Raw genomic sequence first — 21,135 nt, 5'->3', positions numbered from 1 at the left:
ACAGCGTGTTTGTTTAATGTTTGATTGCAATAAAACCAATAAAAATAGTAAGCAATCTTTATCAACCAATATTATCATCTATACAAGGTGATTTGAATGTAACTGAAAAATGGGACACTTATAGATTGTTTTTATTGTTCTAAATCATCTTTAGCAGCTTATATGCTCTGTTTACCTTCAGAGAATGAGTTGTTTACATAGTAAAGGAACACTAGTCAATAAAGGAGATATTTCACCCGTTAAACTAGAATGATCATTCCCTCAGCTCTATTCTTCATCGCTTGTGTCCGTTCTTCAGCACATGAGTGTTTTGATTTGGCCACAGGCCTTCCCCCCTCCAGAAAGCTGCAAACCTAAGCTGGATTCTGCTGGTTGAAAGGTTGGTGCATTACAGCACTTTGCTGTCCATTAGCCACCACCATATCAAGACACAGTTGTAGTAGAAAAGCAGATGATCTTGCTTGCTCACATCCTTATAAGGAAATGGGATTAACTTTCTTTAACCGTGTAAATGCCATATCCTTGTTTTATTTATTCCACGTCTTCTCAGTTGTCTCTTACATTTCTTATAATGGTTTAAAGCATTTTGTGACTCTGGTTTGATAAGAGTTTCAAAATAATAATTACAAGTACTAATAGTAGCATTAGTGTCATGTTTATGATTGTGTTAAAAAGTTTTGTTTGTGCTCTTACCAGGGCTCCACTGCTGAGCAAGATCATAAAGATGATGAGGGTTTCAAACCAGTTGTGTTCTACAATCAGGTAACACGTCTTCCTCAGGAACCACCAGTGCTTCCCCCAGCCGTGCGTGATGGGAACATCACAGCATTTGTATTTGGCCACACATTCTGTATGACAAATAAAAACACAACTGCTGATATCCACCAAAGAGATGGATGCATAATACTACCAATGGGCACAATGAAATATGTCTCACAGTGCTATTAATATATTATATACAATCTTAATATTATTTACTGTCTGTTCATTGCAATTATGAACCACAAAGTCAAATTATGAACACCACCTACCATCTGTCCAGCAGGCATCTGGGTCAATGTACTCCTCCACTACCTCCACCACTGCCACCTCCTCCACATCAGGCTTGATGTCTATTGTGCTGCCCTCAGACGAACTAGTGTCATCCAACTAGGACAAACAGAGGACCAAGGAGATCAATTCAACCTCTGAATTTCTCTCTGAATATTATGGGCTCAGCAGTAAGATGCTGAAAGCATATGGATACGGCACAGTGCCAGTACAGCCATTACATTAATGGTCTTTTGGGTTCATGTGCATGACATGATTTATTGCTAGAGGTATACATGTTGCAGTCATGTAGTGTAGCTAGTTCTACCTCTGCCACTGACTACCCTGCAGAGTTATTAACAGATATTCACAAGGTAGTAAATGAACTTGACCAGCGATTGATTGCACTTGAACTGTTTTCGGGGTGAAGGATTCCTTCATTGGTGATGAAAGAATTAAACAAAGGCTTTATGCTTGTACATGTTCAGTCAAACCAAAGAGTTTTATAAACAAAAATAAAATCAATTTGTATACAATTTATATATTATATCATTTTTGAATGAATAGATGGATGAACTGAATAGGAATTGATCTGGATATGAAATTCATTGCTGTAGGATGTAGTAAAGACGAGTATAACATCTCACATTTGTAGACATTAAAACCAAAGCTGCTGCTTGGTGAAGTCCACCTGTACCAATAAATCATGTCACATCTTAACAATGAGTCAAGGTGAGACAGGGCAAACTAGTGAAACACCAGCATAACAGCGGCCTTATTGCAATAAAGTATACACACGCTTGTGCACATGCAGACAGAGACACTCAGCCAATTCAATTCACTAGAGAATGATCCTGCACTTAATAATCTTAAGTCGTCAGCAAAGGACTGCAACTGTGCTCTCTTCCCTCTCCCTCTCTTTTCTCTTCCTCAGCCAGAAGAATCCCTGCTTTTCTGATTGGCTGTGAGCAGCTCTGTCTGTGTCTGCTCCCCTGCAGTGTAGCCCATGGCTGGATGTGGTGCAGGGAAGATTTGTTGTGTGGGAGCCCAGTGGAATATGAACCTGGTGCAGGTACAGTAGTGACGCTGCTGCATTATCTCCTTTCTTCCTACTACAAACCAGGTCAAGGTGACCCATGCATCGCACTTCTCTACACGCTTAGGGTCTGGCGTACCCTTCTCCCACATTCATACTATACAGTAGACAGTATGTTTGTCTGTCTGTCGTCACAACTGCCTTTGTCAGCACTTAGGCTCAGTGTTGCAGCTCTCGTGTCTAAATGGATGTTCTGAAATGTCAGGTAAACTAAATGTCTTTAAAGTGGCAGCTCAGGCCAGTTCTGCTTAATGAATCAAACGATGCTGGTTGGGTGCACACAAACAAATACACACTTTACACATGTGCATTCTGTCTTATTACATCACCTACATGAGTACGTTAAGTCACCTATTTGGCAAACTTTACCATACTGTAGCACTAGTGTGGACCATGTTAAAATATTAATTTTATGCTGATTTAGCATAAATGTTTATCTCCAATAAACAGCATCCAGAATAATACCACCACCACAAAATCTCCCTCCATCAAGCAATAATTAATAATTTACCCATACAATCATCAAACTCTTAAGCAAGGACATCACTGCTGCCACGTCTCTGCTGACATCTTTCCTGCATGCTCACACTCTTACCAGTCCTTCCTACTCACATCTTTACTGTTCTCCACATCCGATTCACTGCTGAAGTCTTCCGTATTAAGGTTTTCAAAGTCTGACTCGCCAACAGCAATAGGGACGCAGACAGTGAGGTTGGGGTTGTGGATGAAGGACATGTAGTCCTCATCAATCATGTACTTTCCCACACTGCTCCCAATGCCGCTGGTGGTGCCATTGCCATTTTTAGCATAGTCCAGTTCACGGTTGATGTCCACTGTGTGGTTTGCAATACAGTTGAGCTTCTTCTCGTACATTTCATCCAGAGGCTTCTGTTCATCCTCTTCAGACTGCATGTCAGAGTGACAAAATAGTGTGAACAAAAAATGCTATTAGAGAACAAGAATGTGATCATAAACACTCAAAGTTCAACTTATTTAACAACCAAGAATTGCTCATGCATGTAGATTATTGATTATAAGGTACCTTCTTGAGCACTGTGGCTACAAAGACCCGCATGTTGGCCTTGAACCAGGCAACACCTCTCTTGATGCGGGCAACCGCAAGCTGGAGGTTGTTGGGCTCACCATCATCATCTGTGGCAGCGAGGTTGTCTGCACTGAACGAGCTCAGCAGCAAGGCCAGAAACAGGTTCAACACCTAAAAAATAAACATCACAAAAGCTGGAACCCTTGCACTCACAGTAAATGGATAAATAGCATCTACACTATGTAATCTTTGTCTTTTCTTACCACCAGGTTTCCGATGACCATGACCATCATGAAGACAGTGAGGCACATGGTCTGTCCTGCCACCTCCATACAGTCCCACATGGTCTCGATCCACTCCCCGCACAACACTCTGAACACAATCAGGAAGGAGTGGAAGAAGTCGTTCATGTGCCAGCGGGGCAGCTCACAGTCCTCTGCGATCCTACACACACAATCCTTGTAGCTTTTGCCAAACAGCTGCATGCCCACAACGGCAAAGATGAAGACGATGATAGCCAGCACGAGGGTCAGATTACCCAGGGCTCCCACTGAGTTACCGATGATCTTGATCAGCATGTTCAGGGTGGGCCATGATTTGGCCAGTTTGAACACTCTTAACTACATGGGAGACAGGAAACAGGATTATTCCACATATTATTTTAATTTAATTTAAAGGCCATGTGAAGCAAACATATTGACTGCGGTTTGATCCGGCACAGGAACATCATATATACATTGAGAGGGATTATCAAATAAACATCACATTTCTAAGATTCAGTCTGCTCTGAAAATGTGACCTGTTAAAAGATCTTTTCAGCCTGACACTTTCATCTCTCATTAATGATACACATGGCCTGAACATGAGGGCTAGATGAGGTAAACAGATGTTGACAGTCTCTTTTCTCTTCCACTTACCAATCGGAATGACCTGAGCACCGACAGACCTTCCACATCAGCCAGCCCCAGCTCAACTAAACTCAGAGTCACAATGAAACCATCAAAGCAGTTCCAGCCTTCTTGGAAGTAGTAGTAAGGGTCCATGGCGATCAGTTTGGCAAACATCTCCCCAGCAAAGATGCCTGTGAAAACCTACAGACCCACACAGAATATCACATAAATGACATAATAAATACTTGAACTTATTATATTTTCCCACAAAAGCCAAATGTAACTAGAGGTCCCTTGAAATAGTAACATTACGTCTTTACTGTGATGTTTTTTTTGGCGAAAACAGGGTAAGGAGGAAGGTCGTGTGAAAGTGAATAATGAATCTTTGAAAGTATTTGTGATTGCTTTATTGGTTGGACTTACTTATTTATGCTTACTATTGTAACATGAAGTTACCCTTGAGGATACACCTCCTTCCATGAAGTAACAGTAACAGATTTTCCCTGTTTCCCAGTAACAGAACCTTTCCCCGTTCTAGAGGCCTTAAGGGGAAATTGAGTGCTAAATGAAAATAACTGGGTTTCTTATGTTTTGTTTGAAGTAGAGCCGATTAAAACAGTGATTTGCTTAAGAGTGAGGACTCTCCTGACAGGGCAAGGTCATACAGCAATGGCACAGTATTCCAGCAGAACCTGTACAGAGCTGTAGTACTCTGAGACATTCCTGTACTCTCCACCCAGCTAATCATGTGCCCAATCAGTGCTGTAGAGAACAACCAATGATTCATACTGCACCATCTATCACACCACGCCAATTTCTCTGACTTCAGATCCTGTTTCACCCCTGTAAGCGTGCCAATCCCTCTGACCTCATTTCCTGTCTCAGTATTGACACTGTGCCAATACTGCTGCCCTCAGACAGCTGTGCCACAGTGATGTCTGACAGCAAGGGTACAGCACAGACAAATCAAAATGTCTGCTATACATTTGTACTCCGCCAAACCAGTCCTGGACAGATCAGTTGAGTAAAGTAAAGTTGAGGTAAATGGGATGCAGTGGAAGCTAAAGAAAGACCTGAGTCGGGGTGATGAGAGTTTGGGGAGCAGGCTCGCTGGCTACATTAAAATGGAACTAAATCTTTAATGAGACCCCATCAACCTCCTATATACAGTGTGTGTGTGTATACTTAAGTGCACATACCAAATGATGCATTGGTTTGAGGTTATATAGGTGGGGCAAACTGAACCTGCAATGCTTCTGTAACTCCTGAGAGGGATAATGAGGTTGATGCAAGCATAAAAAGTTACAAAGACAAATGGCAACAGTACAAGAACGGACAAAAGAAGAGCTGCAGTTTCTCACCAGGTTGCCAACAGCCAGGACTCCCTCAAACTCGTCAGTCATGGGGTAGTGCTCCATGGCCATGAAGAGGGTGTTGAGGACAATACAGATGGTGATGGCCAGGTCAACAAATGGGTCCATGACAATCAAATAGACTATGTGCTTGATCTTCAGCCAGAAGGGAAAGCACTCCCAGATGAGGAAGGTGTTGGCAAACTTGTACCAACAGGGAGGACATTTCCTCTGAGACTCCTCCAACTCTGCAGAGAGAGATTAAGGAAGGGAATGAGAAAGGTTGAGAAAGCCAAAACAGGTAAGAGTGAAACAAAAAGTCACACAAGCAATATTTTTTTTTTTTTACTATTTTCTTGTCTATACCACAAACTTCCTGGTGAGCAACAGTCAAATTTCTGGTGCAATCTGTACCTGAAAGTCCTGTCTGCATAAGGAAAACATCGATTTGAGGTCAGGTGAAAATCAAATGCAATTCCTACAACTTGCTAATTTTTGTGAGGCACAGGTTTTCTGCCCACAAGTTGCAGACAACAGCATTTTGTTGACATCAGACAGCTGATGCGGTCGAGCCTGCCTTCCCATTTATGCTATATCCATATCCAGATCTAAAGCAGACAGTTTGCGTACGTATAATAGGGACACATATTTAACTCCAGCTGTAAATTCAAGGCCAATTTGATGGTTTAATCTGAATAACAGAGATCTTATTTTGGTACAGTTGCTAAATTAGACCTTGAATGGCATAGGACAATTTTGAAAAGGAAAAAGGAAATGTGTCACTATCTGTACCTTCTATCAGTGTGTTGGTCACTACGCTCATCTGACTGTTGGCACGGTCCTTTCCTTTAAAGGAGGAGTTAAGCTGATCCACAGATACCATGAGAGAGCCAGAGTGCTTCTTCTTGATCTCCACATCTGTAGTCTGTACTCAGAGAAATACATGATGTCAGTAAGAGATAGTGCTCGCATGAATGCATACTCACAAACAAGCACACATTAAAACTAATGCTCTAAAGCTATCTGAACTATAAATTATGCCCTAGGCCTGCATAGAAAATGAAAAAACCTAATGTGATGAATGCAGCGCTTCACATCACATCATCAAATCTTTTTACAATGTACGGTTCCCCAAAAATACCTGACTTGTTCTATTTAAGCATTTCCTGCAACATATCACACAAAACATTTCAAATTCATACTGTAAATTCTCAAACAGAACCAAGTCTTTATTTAAAACTAACTATTATAAGAGACAGACCTTTAAATCTAATTTCCCCAGTTTTCTATTAAAGTTACTAGCTTTTATTTGAGAATTTATAGTACACTTTCTAAACCCTTCATCATGTACTGTACATAACATATCTACGACCCCAAGTATTAAACATTAAATTGCATGCAATTGCATGCATGTCAAGAACAGAAGGGAATTCAAGACATCATTTGCTGCTACACCATGCTACATTTGAAGAGAGGTCAAAAGATAAAAGCAGGTAGATTGGTTGAGAATAAAAGAGGGGTCTACCATGCTACCTAGAATGAGGAGGATTATAGAAAAAAAGTTTCAGATTTGTTTTTGCACCATCCAGTTGCTCAGGAGCAGAGGATAAATGAGGACAAGTGAGTGAGAGGAAAGGAAAGAGAGGGAGGCAGAAAGATACTGAAAGTGAAAGAAAGAGACAGAGAGAAATAGAGAGGAGATAAAAGCAGAGATAGGAAACTGTATGGGCCCGGACATGGAAAGCCCCTTAAAATGAAAGATGAAGAAGTAGTGACAGAGAGTTTTTTTTTCTTGTAAAATGTTTTGATAGTCTTGTTTTTTTATGAATGACAATGACTGTATAGGAGTGAGCTTGGTGATAGAATTGTTAGGAGAATTTATGGGGGCTGATATTGCGTTATTGACAGATATTAATCAATTAAATGATAATCATGATGCTTGTAAGGCTGTGAGTGAGTGGATACTGTCAGAGCTGGTTAGTGCCTCCTAGGGCTGTTAAAAAGGAACAATGGAAAAGAGGCATTAGATCAGGCTGTAAGTGTAAGTGGCAGTATAAGATGAAATAAAAATGGAATCAAGATATTTTGAGATCAGGGGAGGAAAAGGGAGCTACTTAGTTTAGGGAAAGAGGAACAAGTGCCAAGGGGAAGAGGCTGTGAAGGAGAAGCTGCAGAGACCGGGGCCACCACCATCATGCCTATACTGTATCGGTGTCCCATGGACGTCCTTACACTGTCATCAGTGGCTGCCTTATCTATTTTCACCTCAGGCAGAAGCCGTCTGCCGGGCCCAGGGCCGATGAGAGACACCACGCCATTGCAGTCCACTGTGCTGTTCCTCTTCCCTCCAGAGTGGGGTGCCAGCGGGTGGATGCGTGACGAGCCTTGGCTGTAGCCACTGTAGCTGTTGCGGCGGTAAGGGATAAATAGGGAGCCCCGGCGGTCTTCGCTCTCCTCCACTGTACTGTGTTCGTCATCGGCAAACTCGTTCTCTGAGCCCATGTCCTTGGAACGGCCTTTGAAGCTGAAGATGCTGCTGCGGCTGTTGTGGCGCGACATGAAGGGTGAGCCTGGGATGCTGAGAAGTGACTGAAGAGGGAGAGACAGACGCAGAGAAGGAGAGTGAGTTGAGGAGTTATTAAAACAGCAGGAGTTTGCTGATGTGTAGATAGAAGGACAAGGTGAAGAGGGCAAGAGGGGCACAGATTATACAAAAAATAACCAGAAGACCACAAAAAATAACCAGAAGACCACAAAAAAATAACCAGAAGACCACAAAAAAATAACCAGAAGACCACAAGAAGGCTAGAAACATCAGTAAGGACCCAACCCACCCAGTTCACAATTTGTCCCCTTGCCCTCAGGGAAGAGATACAGAGCCATCAAAGCCCGAGCTAACAGACTAAAGTACAGCTTTTTCCCCAGAGCTGTAGCATCCATCACTGCCCCCCCCCCCCACTAGCTGTTGTGGACTGAAGACTGTAAATATTACCACCCAACTGTTAATCCATTCAAACACTTCATTACATACATGTAACTTGTTGTGTAATACCTTTTATTAATTTGTATTATTTATCTTGTTTTTATTTTTTATGTTTTATATTTTTATCTTGTTTTTTTTATTTCACATCTTGTTTCTATCTTGTTATCTTGTTTTTATCTTGTTCTCATGGCTGCTGGGCACTGAGAGTTACCATTTTGTTGTATTCCTACAATGACAATAAAGTGTCTTATGTCTTATGTACCCAAGCATGTGTTTATCACAAAATGAGCCAATTTATATTTAGAGAAGGAGACAGAAAACAATGTTAAAGACTAATGGAGAGTTTTCTTTGTAAATTTGCTCAACCACTGTTACAACATGAGAACTGCATCATTGTAATGTACTATAATGTAGCAATGAAATTATACAAAATTATAGTTCTGATGATTTTATAAATGTATTGTCTTTTCCTTGTCTTATTGTCATTCATGCAGTTTTGTCCTCCTTGTTTCTGTAAAGAAGATCACAAGAATCCAGTAATTATACATGTGGGAAAATCAGACAATTTAAAGAATAAACTGACTTTGAACTATAAGACAAATGATTGAGATTGTATTCTTCTCTTTTAAGCGTTAGTATTCTAGCATATTGCATATAGCATATTCTAGCAATTGCAGCAAAATGCATGCTTTGGGGATGTTTTGATCTGGAACATAGCCAGTTGTTTTGTTCTATCCCCTAAACAACATTACAGTACAGTTTAGTTTTGGTTATACAGAAAATGCCTCACATTCATTAAAATAAAAGCTGTTTTCATCGTATAATTTATCTTCACAATTTAGCAACAACAAAAAAAGATGACATTGTGGCTGGATTCATACAAAACAACTCCTGATGCTGTTTAGATACCAAAGGAGGAGAACTCCAAGAGGAATGACCACTTCTCGAAGCTTTTGAGCGTTGAAGCCAAGATCTTCATCAGCATTGTGCCCAGTAGATGCTGCATCTTCTTCACCAAGAATAGCTTCATTGATACATTGGTCCAGAAGCATGGCATCTTAGGAATGCCAGGATGATTGGAGCATACAGGAGTAGCGGCACAGCTCATCAGGAAAGCCAGAGAGAACAAGGGCAACCTGTCAGTGTTGTGGCTTACCAGTTGATACCACATTAGCTTGGCCAGTTCACACTTACAAAACATCATGTCCACCGCAGAACCAGAGACCTCAATGCTGACTACAACTTCAGGATGAGAGTCTCCTCTAGAATTACTTCACTCTGGTATAAGATCAAGGTATCATCTTGTTTTCTCTGGTGATGAACATGCAGTCACCACAGAGTCCGAGCCAGGCTCAAGGATGATGACTCATTCTGGCGTGCTTCAGCATCACAGGCACTACGTTTCCAACCATCACATAGAAGCCAGTGAAAAGCTGGCGTAAGGCGTACGACAGCAAAAGTGCCTGAGGGACACAACATCCATCTGATCAATCTGCACTGAACAAGAGGGCTGAAATCTGTGGACCAGTCAGGACTGTCAGGAAAGTTCAAAGCATGGCAGTCCCAACATGAAATTCTGTCTATAATCTTGTGGCCACTCCTGGTGTGCAAAGTGCCAGTCTCAACCATTGAGGCCTTGGAGAGGAAGGTGAGCACCTACCTCTGAAGATGGCTGGAGCTACTATTCAAGTCTCTTAAGGAGGAATTCAAGATGGCAAGGACCAGAGAACTGCTGCAGTACCAGCAGTTGACAGACCTGAAGGTGACAAAAGCTGGCATTGAGATATAGACTGTAAGAATGTGGCGACCAGAAGCAGTCCATCAAGCAGAGTTAAGGTGTCGCCACAGCTGAGATGTCCCCTGTGCATGGAAAGGGGAACCCTGCAACACATTTTGAGCTGCTGCTCCAAAGTATTGGCAGCAGGACAAAATGGTGTTGAAGTACTGACTGGCCACCCCTCCTTCATTAGAACTGCGGAACCATACTAGCCTCTGCAAAAAACTATCAGCTGGTAGACTTGGAGAGGTAGCTGAAGTTCCCCCTGCACCACCACTCTGACACCAGATATTGTTCTCTGGTCTGAAGCCAACAAACAAATCATCTTACTGGAAGTGACAGTCCCTTTTGAAGACTGCTTTGATGAAGCCTTTGAGAGCAAAATCACAAAGTATGGGGGACTGGTCGGCAAGGGCAGGCAAGGCAGCTAGACAGACAGGTGCCTGCCTGTTGAAGTTGGATGCAGGGGCTTTGCAGCACTATCTCTGGCCAGAGCGTACAACACACTAATCATCAAGGGAGAGAGGAGATGCAATGCATCAATATGCAATATGCAATGCCATATGCAATGCATCAATGAAGTGATAGAAGAGCCTTAAGATAGCAGTGGCTCAAGAGAGGAGAGTCATGGGGAGGACATAGGTAACCAGTCATCTTGGCACAAGCTAAGACCTGGTCAACGTCATCTGGATCACCCGGAGGAGGGTGTATGATGTTGAAAGACCTAAAACAGCCAATGATTCCAGAACATCTCTAAAAACGTTTCCAGAAACATTAGTACATGTATTTTTTACATGCCAGGTCAAACAACAGTCTGCATTCACTGTATATTTTGTCTTGCTAACTTTACCTGGTTCATGATTGATGTCTTCCTCCCCAGCCGGCTTCCTGGGAAACGAATGGTGCTTTTCTTGCTGCCATCATCTGACTCAGACTTAACAACCTTCTCACTGTCTCCCTTCTCTTTCTCCTGCTCTTTCTGCCGCCATTTCTTCTTGCGGTTGCGACGCTCCTTGGCACTCTTGGAGCTCAGCTTGGAGACTTCAGAGGAGCTGCGGGACAAGTGCCCCCCTCCTTCATCCTCCAAAGCAGCCTCCGAAACTGTGCCTGCAGATGTCGCCATGGCAGGAGCCTGGGAGAAAAAAAGACACATGATAACCATAAACTATGACAAATGGGTAAAGGCATGTGTGTCAGAGAGAGAGAGTGAGACTGACCATTGTCTCCTCCTGCTGCCTCTTGAGCTGCTCCAGCATAGCTTTGAATTCAGCCTCTTTCTGCTCCGCCTCCTCAATAGTGGCCTGGTTCTGCTCTTCATAAGCCATGGCCACCACAGCCAAGATGAGATTCACCAGGTAGAAGGAGCCCACAAAGATGACCAGCACAAAGAAGATCATGTAGGTCTTCCCTGCAGCTCGCAGAGTCTGACAAAATGAGAACAAATCTGAGATTTAGACTGATCTGAAATAACATTGGTTGTGTTTTTAAACAGACATACTGACCTATTGATAAGGTATAAAGAGAATGCATCTTAGTGAAAGAGTTGTACTATGCATGAGTTTTTTTCCTGCAGTACTTTCTTATTCTGTGTGTCAGCATTACTAGTGCTTTTATATTTCCAGTTCATGGCTTTCTCCAGTAAAACATCCAGACACACACACACACAAACACACACACACACTAACTGGCCTAATTGCCAAATGAAGTGAATTTTAAGCCTGATACTGAATTTTTGAGGCCGATATTGATATTTGGTCTATATGTGCACATTATATCTTTTTGAACTTGCATTTATGTCAGTTTTGATAGAGAATCTGACTCTTCTAAGGGTTATTTAGCAAAAATAAATGAAGTATTTTTGTTTTATTGCTTTAACACAAATCCAAATAACTACATCTTTCATAATTCAAGAAATTTGTTTCTCCCTGCATTATAGAAAAAAATCTAGTGGCTAGTCACACACTCCTAGCTACAATATTTCTGATCAGCTGTCCTTCATTTTCCTTTTATATAGAGGGCAAATGAACGGAGGGGGAGAGTTGCCGAGAGGCACCTTTTGCTGATTCATTCAGGTATTAGGATGATGATGTATATATATTTTTTATGACGGCAAGAGGACAAAATCATCAGTACTGCTTAGGGGGTGTTTTACTTCTCTGGATAGTTGCTGAGGACTGGAGAGGCTTTAATATAGGTCTCTAAAACAGGTGTAAGAAGGGTCAAAGACTGCATCTATCGGTCATACTGTCACAAAATATGCAGTCCTGCTTTTTGCTTCCTCTCGACATTTTGGTTTCAATTTAACACTAAGGAGAGGACACAGAAGAAAAAAGGAAAACCGTGCTTTACCAGCATGTAAAGATTCTCCCAGAAGTCTTGGGTCATGAGTCGAAAGAGGGTGAGGAAAGCCCATCCAAAGCTGTCAAAACTGGTGTAACCATAGTTGGGGTTCCTTCCGGCTTTCATACATGTAAAACCCTCTGGACATCGACTGAAAGAAACACAGAGAAATATAAAAACACTTTATACATGACAGAAATGTGTTACTTTAGCATCAACACATTTGGGAACTGCTAAAAATATTTATGCTAAAATATTTTGTTCCTAAATAGTGGTCTCTATAATTACTATTTTTTGGCTGGACCGCAACAGCGGAGCCAACCCTATAACTGCGGTTGTCCGTGAGTGAGTGATGTTATACCATTGGCCTGCTGGCCCAGTGTTGGAGTTTCCCCATTGTCTGTTGCTCTTTCAAAATTAATCGGCACAAGATGATGGAAGCAGAGGACAGCAGAGCAATGCAGAGCAACTGTGTTTCCTGCTCCGAGCACTGAACCTCTCAGCTCTTAAATGCAGAGAAGTCAGCTAAATTCCTCTTTAAACAGACAAATATTGCAAACAACATACACACACTGTGTCTCCTCCTCTACCGTCCAGTGTGATCGACTCTCCAGCTGACAGCACTGTCAGCAAACTGCAGGAGAGATGCTCCTCGGTGCATTTGGATTAAATAACTGAACTAATATCAGGACACAAGCTTTTCATTTCTCTGACGTTTTTACATCACAAGTGATGAACAACAGCATTAAAACATGAGTCTTGCAGGTAAAACATGTGACTCATGTAGCTGTTATATCAGTTCAGTGTGGGGCAGCTGCTCTGCAGTTGCGCTTGATTTGACTGTAACTGCAGTAACCGGGCGGAGATAAGCCTCCTTTCATTTACAATTTCCACCGCAGCCTCCTTAACCGGGAAAGAGGCAGAAAAAAGGCGCATTGAGGCATGAAGGAGTTAAAGCATCCCAAATAACAATCACTCTGACAAAACACTCAATGCAGAGTGAAAAACAAGAGACATCCACAGATAGAAACAGATAAAAGAGCAAGGGGACTTACTAATAATTAGAATAATCATAATTAGAAGTAAAATCAGCTCTCTTTCAAATCAAATATCCAAAGATATGAGTAGAAAGTACTGTATTGTTATAACCTTTTTTTATTGAAATGTAGCTTAACCATGTCATGTGATATTCTACTTCAGTACATTTTAACAACAAACATTACTGAGACCACTACAGAAAACAGCAGATGAACATTTAATATCCAATTATTCACATTATAGACACTAGCACTGACTATCTCTCTAACAAATTGGCCATAATTTCACACAAGACAAGGTCAAAACCTAGTATATGACTGGACCGATTGTGTATGGTCAAATACACAATCGGTCCAGTCATATATATGGTTTTGACCTTGTCTTGTTCAAGTTTTTTTTACTATCTCTACCACAAATTTCTTGATTAAATGCTAATTGAGGGTGTTTGTGTGTGTGGTAAAGTTTGCAAAAACCGACATAGCCATGAAGATCCAACAGGCCACAATAATATGCTTGACAGAGGCGCAATTGGTGCAATGTACAGGGTTGTCAGCTGGTGAGATGCAGGAGGAGCCAGACCTGGAGTCACCCCACACTTCCCAGTTATCAATACACAGTAAAATGTGCCAAAAGTTGGACGAGTATTCCTATGGAATCCCAGTATTCATGTAAAATAATGTTGACCTGCAGCAATTGACCTATCAAGGCTGTGATGTCATAAATTTACTGGTCCCCATGACAGGTGGCACCTTTCTTTAGCCCTGACCTAGCTTACCTTTAAGTTGCCTTTCAATCCTACTTTCACCCAAGCAAAGAGCAGATACTCAACGGCTTAACCCTTCCTTATATCTACATTGTATCTGCTTGGGCTAAACTGTCGTAACTGGCACCACTGGCTTGACAGGCAGTATCCTCTTAATGCCATGGCCTGCTCAGTCATCCAGCCATCTATTTATCTAGCTCCACTACTTGGTGGCAGGACCCGGCCTTGTATCTTCATTGTATCTGCTCAGGCTAAACCACAGTGGCTGGTCTAACTGGCTTGATAGGCAACTTCATCTGAATGCCATGGCCCGCTCAGTTGTCCAACCACCATCACTGTATAACTTGTTCCATTATTACCAATAGCCACTAATTAGCATCCCATCTGGAATGAGAAGCTTTTCTTGAATTATGTCCCTTGAACCGTCTACCAAATAAAGGAACACGGTTTCAATATGGATTTGTGTGTGAGTGTAAGACAGAAGGTATGTCTACAGGTTCATCGAGGGGAACCCTCTCAATAAATGGTGTTTCGTTGAGTTGTGCCCACAACACAGAAAAGTGTTTTCTCAGCATCCCAGAAGCAAACCCCTCTTTACCTGCACCCACACACTCAACCACCCAGCAAGTTATATCACTTTTGTCTACAAAATCGTCAGCTAACAGCAACTACAACCAGCTAACACCATGTCAACCTAGCCAGTATGTTGCTATCACTGTCAGCCACCTAACCTGCTAAGCAACATCCAACCAGTCATCCTCAATTATCTCAGAACGTCCACGAACCATAAACTCCACACCACGGTGGATATGGACATTGATGGGAGCTGACAAGGAGAGAGAGTGGCTCCAGTTTGACAAGAACATGGATGGGACTTTTAAAGCCATAACAAAAGGTGATGCAAATCAGAAGCTCCAATCATCACTGTCAACTTTGTTGCTGAGAGGTTTGGTAGTGTGATACAAACATCAGCCAGCTGAGACAGAAAGTGACATCTCTTAGCGTATGTTTACACATACGTATTTTAAGTAGTACTAATGAACCAACAATGTCTGCTATTTGTTTCCACACGGTTTCCACACTGGTTGTCACTCGCACTGCGTCAGAGGACATTTGCATGAAGTTGAGCCTTTCTAGGAGGCAGCAGAAAGGCGAAAGGGAGGAGAATAAGGCCGCCTTATCAGATCTTCGGAACATTGCAAGGAGGAAACTCATCACCCTCTGCAGAGCAACCTGGCATGCTCTAAAGTGAAGATTGACCAGTGGAGATTTGTCAAGGGTGTCTGGATTCCAAAAGGGGACAATGAAAGCACCATTGAGCAGTTCAGGAACATCTCACTCTTCCATGTTGAAGGCAAGATATTCTTCAGTACTGCTGCTTGATACCTGATGGAATACCTCCTGAACAACTCCAACATCAACACCTCAGTTCAGAGAGGCGGAATCCTAAAGGTCCCAGGGTGCATGGAGCACATAGGAGTGGTCACTCAGCTAATCAGAAATGTGTAGGAGCGTTGCAGAGATCTGGATGTTCTGTGACTGCTCCTTAGCATCAGGACTGCACAAGGAGAGAGCCATCAGGAACATCACTGATGCTGCAGAAAAGGCATCAAGATGGCTGTGCATGAAGTCATCATGAAGGGGGTGACCCATGGACAACACATGCTACTTGAGGCCTAATCAACCCTGACTGGGTTGCCTGGGCAATTGCAAGATGTGTGAAAGAACAACCAGAGACACCAGCTAAAAACATTAAAGCATAAACATGGAGGCATGCATTTAGTGAGTGAAGCACTGACTTACCCCGAGTCAGAACTATTTCCACATAGTAGAGCATCAACCTGACCAGGGTAGAAGTAGAAATTTGCTGTGGAAAAAAAACAGAGAGCAGTCACTTGCATTAGTCACTGGGCTACAATGTCTTTGTGACCTTAATTGGTTGATGTTTCCTTCTAATTGTCAGTGGTGTAGAAAAATTTGACACTTTCTCAAAAACAAAACAATACTAAGAGAAAATAATTATGCACACACTTTCTGTTATGTCCCATTCACTCACTGTTATTCATGATGTATTCGTCCCAGTCAAAGCCTTTGCTGCCATTTGCCAGGTACTGCTCTGTCATGTTGACTGGCCAGACTACACACTTATTCCGCAGGTTCCCCATGAAGAGCTGCAGTCCAATCAGAGCAAAGACGCTGAGACAGAAGACGGTCAGGATCATCACATCCGACAGCTTCTTCACAGACTGGATCAGAGCACCCACAATGGTCTTCAGGCCTGTCAATTAACATACAAAAACACACACACCCACACACACACACACACACACAAATGTGCACGAATGCACAAACATGAAAACAGGCAAACTCACATGCACACCAGCATACACATTCAAATACACACACACACACACACACACAGATAGACACAAATAAAAAGAATTGCAACTTTTTGACAGCGTGAGAGTGGACAAGCTGAATTTGGTTTTATATCTGTATATATATCTTCAATTCACACAAGAAAGAAGTTGGTAAAGTATATCTAATTCTGTATTTAACCCTGTGCTGTGCAGGCTCTTACATAAATCTAAACTTGGCAGGCATCAGAATTATTTCTCAAGCACCTACGCTCAGCACTGCCAAGCCTCAACAACAGAAATTGACTTTCAGTGTCTTATGCATTTCAGTTAAGTATAAAACCAGTGTGTATAGAGTGCTTCTTGTTGTTGTAATTGCCTTTCCTGAGTTGATGGAAAGTTCAGGCTGTTGTATTTTCTATTAATTATTGAGATTTTTGCTAACCACGTTAACACCTCAACAGCACACGAATCATCACACTTGGGGCTCCATTTTGTTATGAAAAGATATTGGTTTGTGACAGATATTGGTACATTTGGTGATATACAAAAAAATTAATTGAAAAGAATTTTAATAACAACCAGTATGTACGTTGGTGTGGAGTATGTTGAGAATAATATGTTTATTGTTCATCAGTTAAATGAACTGTAACTCTTCCTTCTCCAGCTTTGCACTGACGGGTTTCATGCACTGAAGTAAAGATATCTGAGGCCTTTAAATCGTGTATAAATGCAATAAGGTTGCCATACTATCATTTAAATATAAAAATTTAACTGCTGCAGCATCGTTCAGTTGCTCCATAACAGTAGACACAGTAGATCCCCAAATAGAGAGTTCAGAGAAGACAACTGAGAATCCAGTTTGGGTGTAAAATATATCTAGTGTAGAAATTGGAATTCTCTGATATCCAAACATAAATAATGTAAGTACAGTGCAATAATGGTACAGGGGGTCCCATAAGGCAATAAAAAAGTGTAGCCTGTGTGTTGTGTTTGGTGTTGGACTGGGGGCTTAATATCTCTGGTCACTATCTGCAGGTATGACTTTCTCATAGGTAGAGGAACATGCTGTCCTGTATCTCCATGTCTCCAGGGAAGAGAAACCCTGTATCCTGTACTGAGCTCATTTTCTCACTGTTGACTTACATCATTTCTTTTCACACACATTTGGATAGATTTTAGGCTACTATTGTTTTCTATTTATACTACTTATTTCAAATAAAGAGAATGATATCATATATCATAACATATCATGAAACTGGATTTTTTCTGCCTTTTTTGTAATAAATTTGACTTAATTATATATTATAACAATATAGCTTTATAGTTTTTGCCATTAGAAAGTCAAGAATCCTGCTTATGAGTAAAAAATATAAATTAATTATCATTACTGAATTGAATAAGATAAATAGTAGATGTGTAAAATATTGGCAGCTTTTTGAATATATAAAATTAACTCAAAGCTTTGCAGAACATAGTGCTGTTTTCTCCCTTACTGTACCTCCTTATGGAGGACCACTTGACTATTTTTACTAGTATATGCTTATCATAGATGGCAATGCTTTCACGAACCATCATACTTGTCAGTACTTTTTCATAGGAAGTTTCTGTTAACCACCATAAACTGTAGACGTTATGACACAGACAAAGCTGCATCAAGCAACATGTCTTCCTGGTTTCAAAGGCTAACATGAGATTTTGCATTTATGTAGAATGGACACTTTTGGCAAGACTGATGTATTGAATGGAGGTTCTTAGCTATAGGATTATCAAACAAAGATATTTTGAGATACATTCATTAAAATCAAAGACATGACAATATAGTATGTAATAACAGCAGAGTGATTCCACTATGATTCAAGTGGTGCATTCAGGTGAACCGCAGATATACAGGTCATGTTTATTGTTTTTCATAAAACACATAACACACACCATAACACTGCAGCTGAATGGGATGTTTCCATCAGAGAGACACATTTTCATTTTCACATTAAATTTCCTGCATGAGTAAATAGTTGTATAGACATGTGCTGTAACTTATTATCTGAGGAATAGAAATTGTATTGTGGGATTTTATTTCCCTTCACTCATTGTGTCCATCTAAGAGAACATCCCTGACTAACTACAGTTAGTGATTATATCAACTGAACACAGCAGCACCACACACAGCAAACGGCGCACATAACCAGGCCCAGTCAAGAAAGCAGGAAGTGAAGAGGAGAAAGAGAGGACAGGCGAGGAAGAGTCGGTGGCTGGGGGGACGGGCAATGAGAGGTGGCATGCAGGTCATTTAAACGCCAAGGCTGAAAGAATTGACTCTGTGTCAGCATCACCTGTCTGTAAACCGTGATGGTGACCTTGCTTTCACTGAAGAACCGTTCCCATCCCAGGCACCCCTTTCTCACACTCATGCAGTGCTGGGTGAGCCCTCAGGCCCGAGCGCTCTATGCTGGAGGCTGAGCTTATTGTGCTGTACTGAGTGTGCACATGTACAGTATGTGTGCATGTGTGAGGATGAGCTAAAATAATCTCATAGTTTTTGCATTTAATTGTTTACAATGGAGCTACTGTATAAACAAATGTATAAACTTATGTCACAGTGTGTTTCCTAGAAACAAAATACTTATTGAATCTGATATATATGCAGAGTTTTTACAATTTATATTTATTTCTTATTTATGTGTCTCCCTTTGACTCCTAGGATAGACAAAGATCTTCAAAAAAAAAAGAAAAAGAAAGAAAAAGAAAAAGCAATCAGAAGCCTGAATCCAAATAACTCTTTAATTAATGAACAAAAAGCAAAATCCAAATAAAAGCCCCTTGAAGCCAAACTTGTAAATGCATGTGTCTCAAAGCTTCATGCAGCGTTGATGTGTTGTCAAATTAGGCTTGGCAGTCTTAGAGAATTAAATAATCTTTAGAAACCGGGAGGCAGTATCATAGACTGAGAGAATTTGGGTCAGTGTTTGAAATAAAACTGAAAACAAGCCAGATGTGCAAAGAGGGGACAGATCTGAACTTCTCATGATCATGTTTTATCCCTAATGAGGTTGTTAATTTAAACATTCAAGATAAAATCCTGAAAGTCATCTCATTGGAAATAATATCTAAACTCTTCCCCTATATTATCACATTGTTTTGGACATTCATTTCACATTCACTTGTACAGAAAGATTACTGTTGCATACCCTAAAGTGCTGCATAACTCCAGGTGTCCAAATAGGACATGTGACCCCACAAGACTGCCAGTAGACTGCTAAGCCTATCAAAAATGTATTGCTACCATTTTTGATTGAGTCGTCAAACAAAAGTAAAACAAAAAATGTATATATTCTGAAACATCCTCTTTTAAAAAAAAAAAAAAAATGTCATAAACAGAAATAAAGACGGCTAATAGATAAAGTAAGCTCAGCCTTAGTGTTTAAATGGGAGTCTCACCTGGAATGACAGAAATAGTTTTCAATGCTCGGAGAACCCTGAACGTTCTCAGCGCCGAGACATTCCCAAGGTCCACAAACTCTGTTATATATCTGTAACAAGGTAGGATGACACACAGAACAGAACCCCATGACACACAACACACACGATAACAACACACACACGCACGCATGTACGCGCAAGAGCACGACACCAGCACCACCATCGAAGATCAGCGGGGGACACCACGGTGAGAGAGAGAACGCCTGTCTGACCAGTGGGAAGAGAACGAAGGAGGAAGAGGAGAGGAAAGGGACTGAAACAAAACCACACCTAACATCAACCCCGTGACTCGCCCACCCACAAACACAAACACCTGGACTCTCTTACCTGGGATAACTGAAATTGTTTTCAAAGCCCTCAGAACCCTGAACGTACGCAGAGCTGACACATTGCCTAGGTTTACAAACTCTGTTATATACCTGCAAGGTGGATCAGATACAGTTACTCAGCAGCCATCCCAAACATTGGAAAGAAAGAATAGATTGTTACATGATATTTTAATAAGCATTATCAATGTGGTATGATGGACTGATGTAGATTGAAAGTGCTGTATGCAAATGTCCTTAGAACCTTTTTTTTTGCAATATTTAGTAAAATTTTATAACATTCTCCTTACATAAATCATTCAAATCAATGCTCTGAGGAAGAAAAAATGTCAAAAAGTCAGATTTCAAAAGTCTTAATAACCAATCAGGATAACTCTGTGCAAGTCTACTCTTTGCAAACAGCAGGAGGGAAACAAATCCATGTCCACGAAGGAGGTGACTTGGAACTGAAATCAATTAGGATGAGGAACGTGACGTGTTTGGTAAGAATCAAAGAGTAAATTTTAGGTAGCTGTAGTTTTGCAGCTGTGGCGGCTTTATCTAACAAAAGTTTTGGGGGCAATGAGTTTATAAGTAACTACTAGGCTGAGCTCATTAAGTTGTGCCATGAATGAAAAGTATGACATTTATAAAGGCTGCTAACAAAATGGTGTTTGACC

General features: G+C 41.2%; 1 protein-coding gene across 6 annotated transcripts in view; it reads right to left on the bottom strand.

Annotated features, from left to right (window-relative positions):
- scn8ab (sodium channel, voltage gated, type VIII, alpha subunit b) overlaps positions 1 to 21,135 on the bottom strand; it is a 55,746-nt gene that overhangs the window by 15,693 nt on the left and 18,918 nt on the right. For 2 of the 6 annotated variants that reach the window (XM_067587542.1, XM_067587537.1), the window contains 15 exons: positions 20,109 to 20,200; positions 16,370 to 16,591; positions 16,117 to 16,180; positions 12,522 to 12,663; positions 11,390 to 11,596; positions 11,023 to 11,304; positions 7,645 to 8,001; positions 6,205 to 6,337; positions 5,422 to 5,660; positions 4,088 to 4,261; positions 3,434 to 3,790; positions 3,168 to 3,341; positions 2,738 to 3,031; positions 1,032 to 1,149; positions 694 to 848 (listed from right to left, as the gene is read on the bottom strand). In XM_067587542.1, the coding sequence (XP_067443643.1) occupies positions 694 to 848; positions 1,032 to 1,149; positions 2,738 to 3,031; positions 3,168 to 3,341; positions 3,434 to 3,790; positions 4,088 to 4,261; positions 5,422 to 5,660; positions 6,205 to 6,337; positions 7,645 to 8,001; positions 11,023 to 11,304; positions 11,390 to 11,596; positions 12,522 to 12,663; positions 16,117 to 16,180; positions 16,370 to 16,591; positions 20,109 to 20,200 (3,010 nt within the window). Of the gene's footprint in view, positions 1 to 693; positions 849 to 1,031; positions 1,150 to 2,737; positions 3,032 to 3,167; positions 3,342 to 3,433; positions 3,791 to 4,087; positions 4,262 to 5,421; positions 5,661 to 6,204; positions 6,338 to 7,644; positions 8,002 to 11,022; positions 11,305 to 11,389; positions 11,597 to 12,521; positions 12,664 to 16,116; positions 16,181 to 16,369; positions 16,592 to 20,108; positions 20,201 to 20,477; positions 20,570 to 21,135 lie in introns of all 6 variants that reach the window. The other 4 variants (XM_067587538.1, XM_067587540.1, XM_067587539.1 and 1 more) reach the window with 4 other exon arrangements.

Source organism: Thunnus thynnus, chromosome 4 (assembly GCF_963924715.1).
Source record: "Thunnus thynnus chromosome 4, fThuThy2.1, whole genome shotgun sequence".
Lineage (NCBI taxonomy): Eukaryota > Metazoa > Chordata > Actinopteri > Scombriformes > Scombridae > Thunnus > Thunnus thynnus.
The sequence above is the reverse complement of the archived record's forward strand: the minus strand, read 5'-3'. Positions and strand labels throughout refer to the sequence as shown.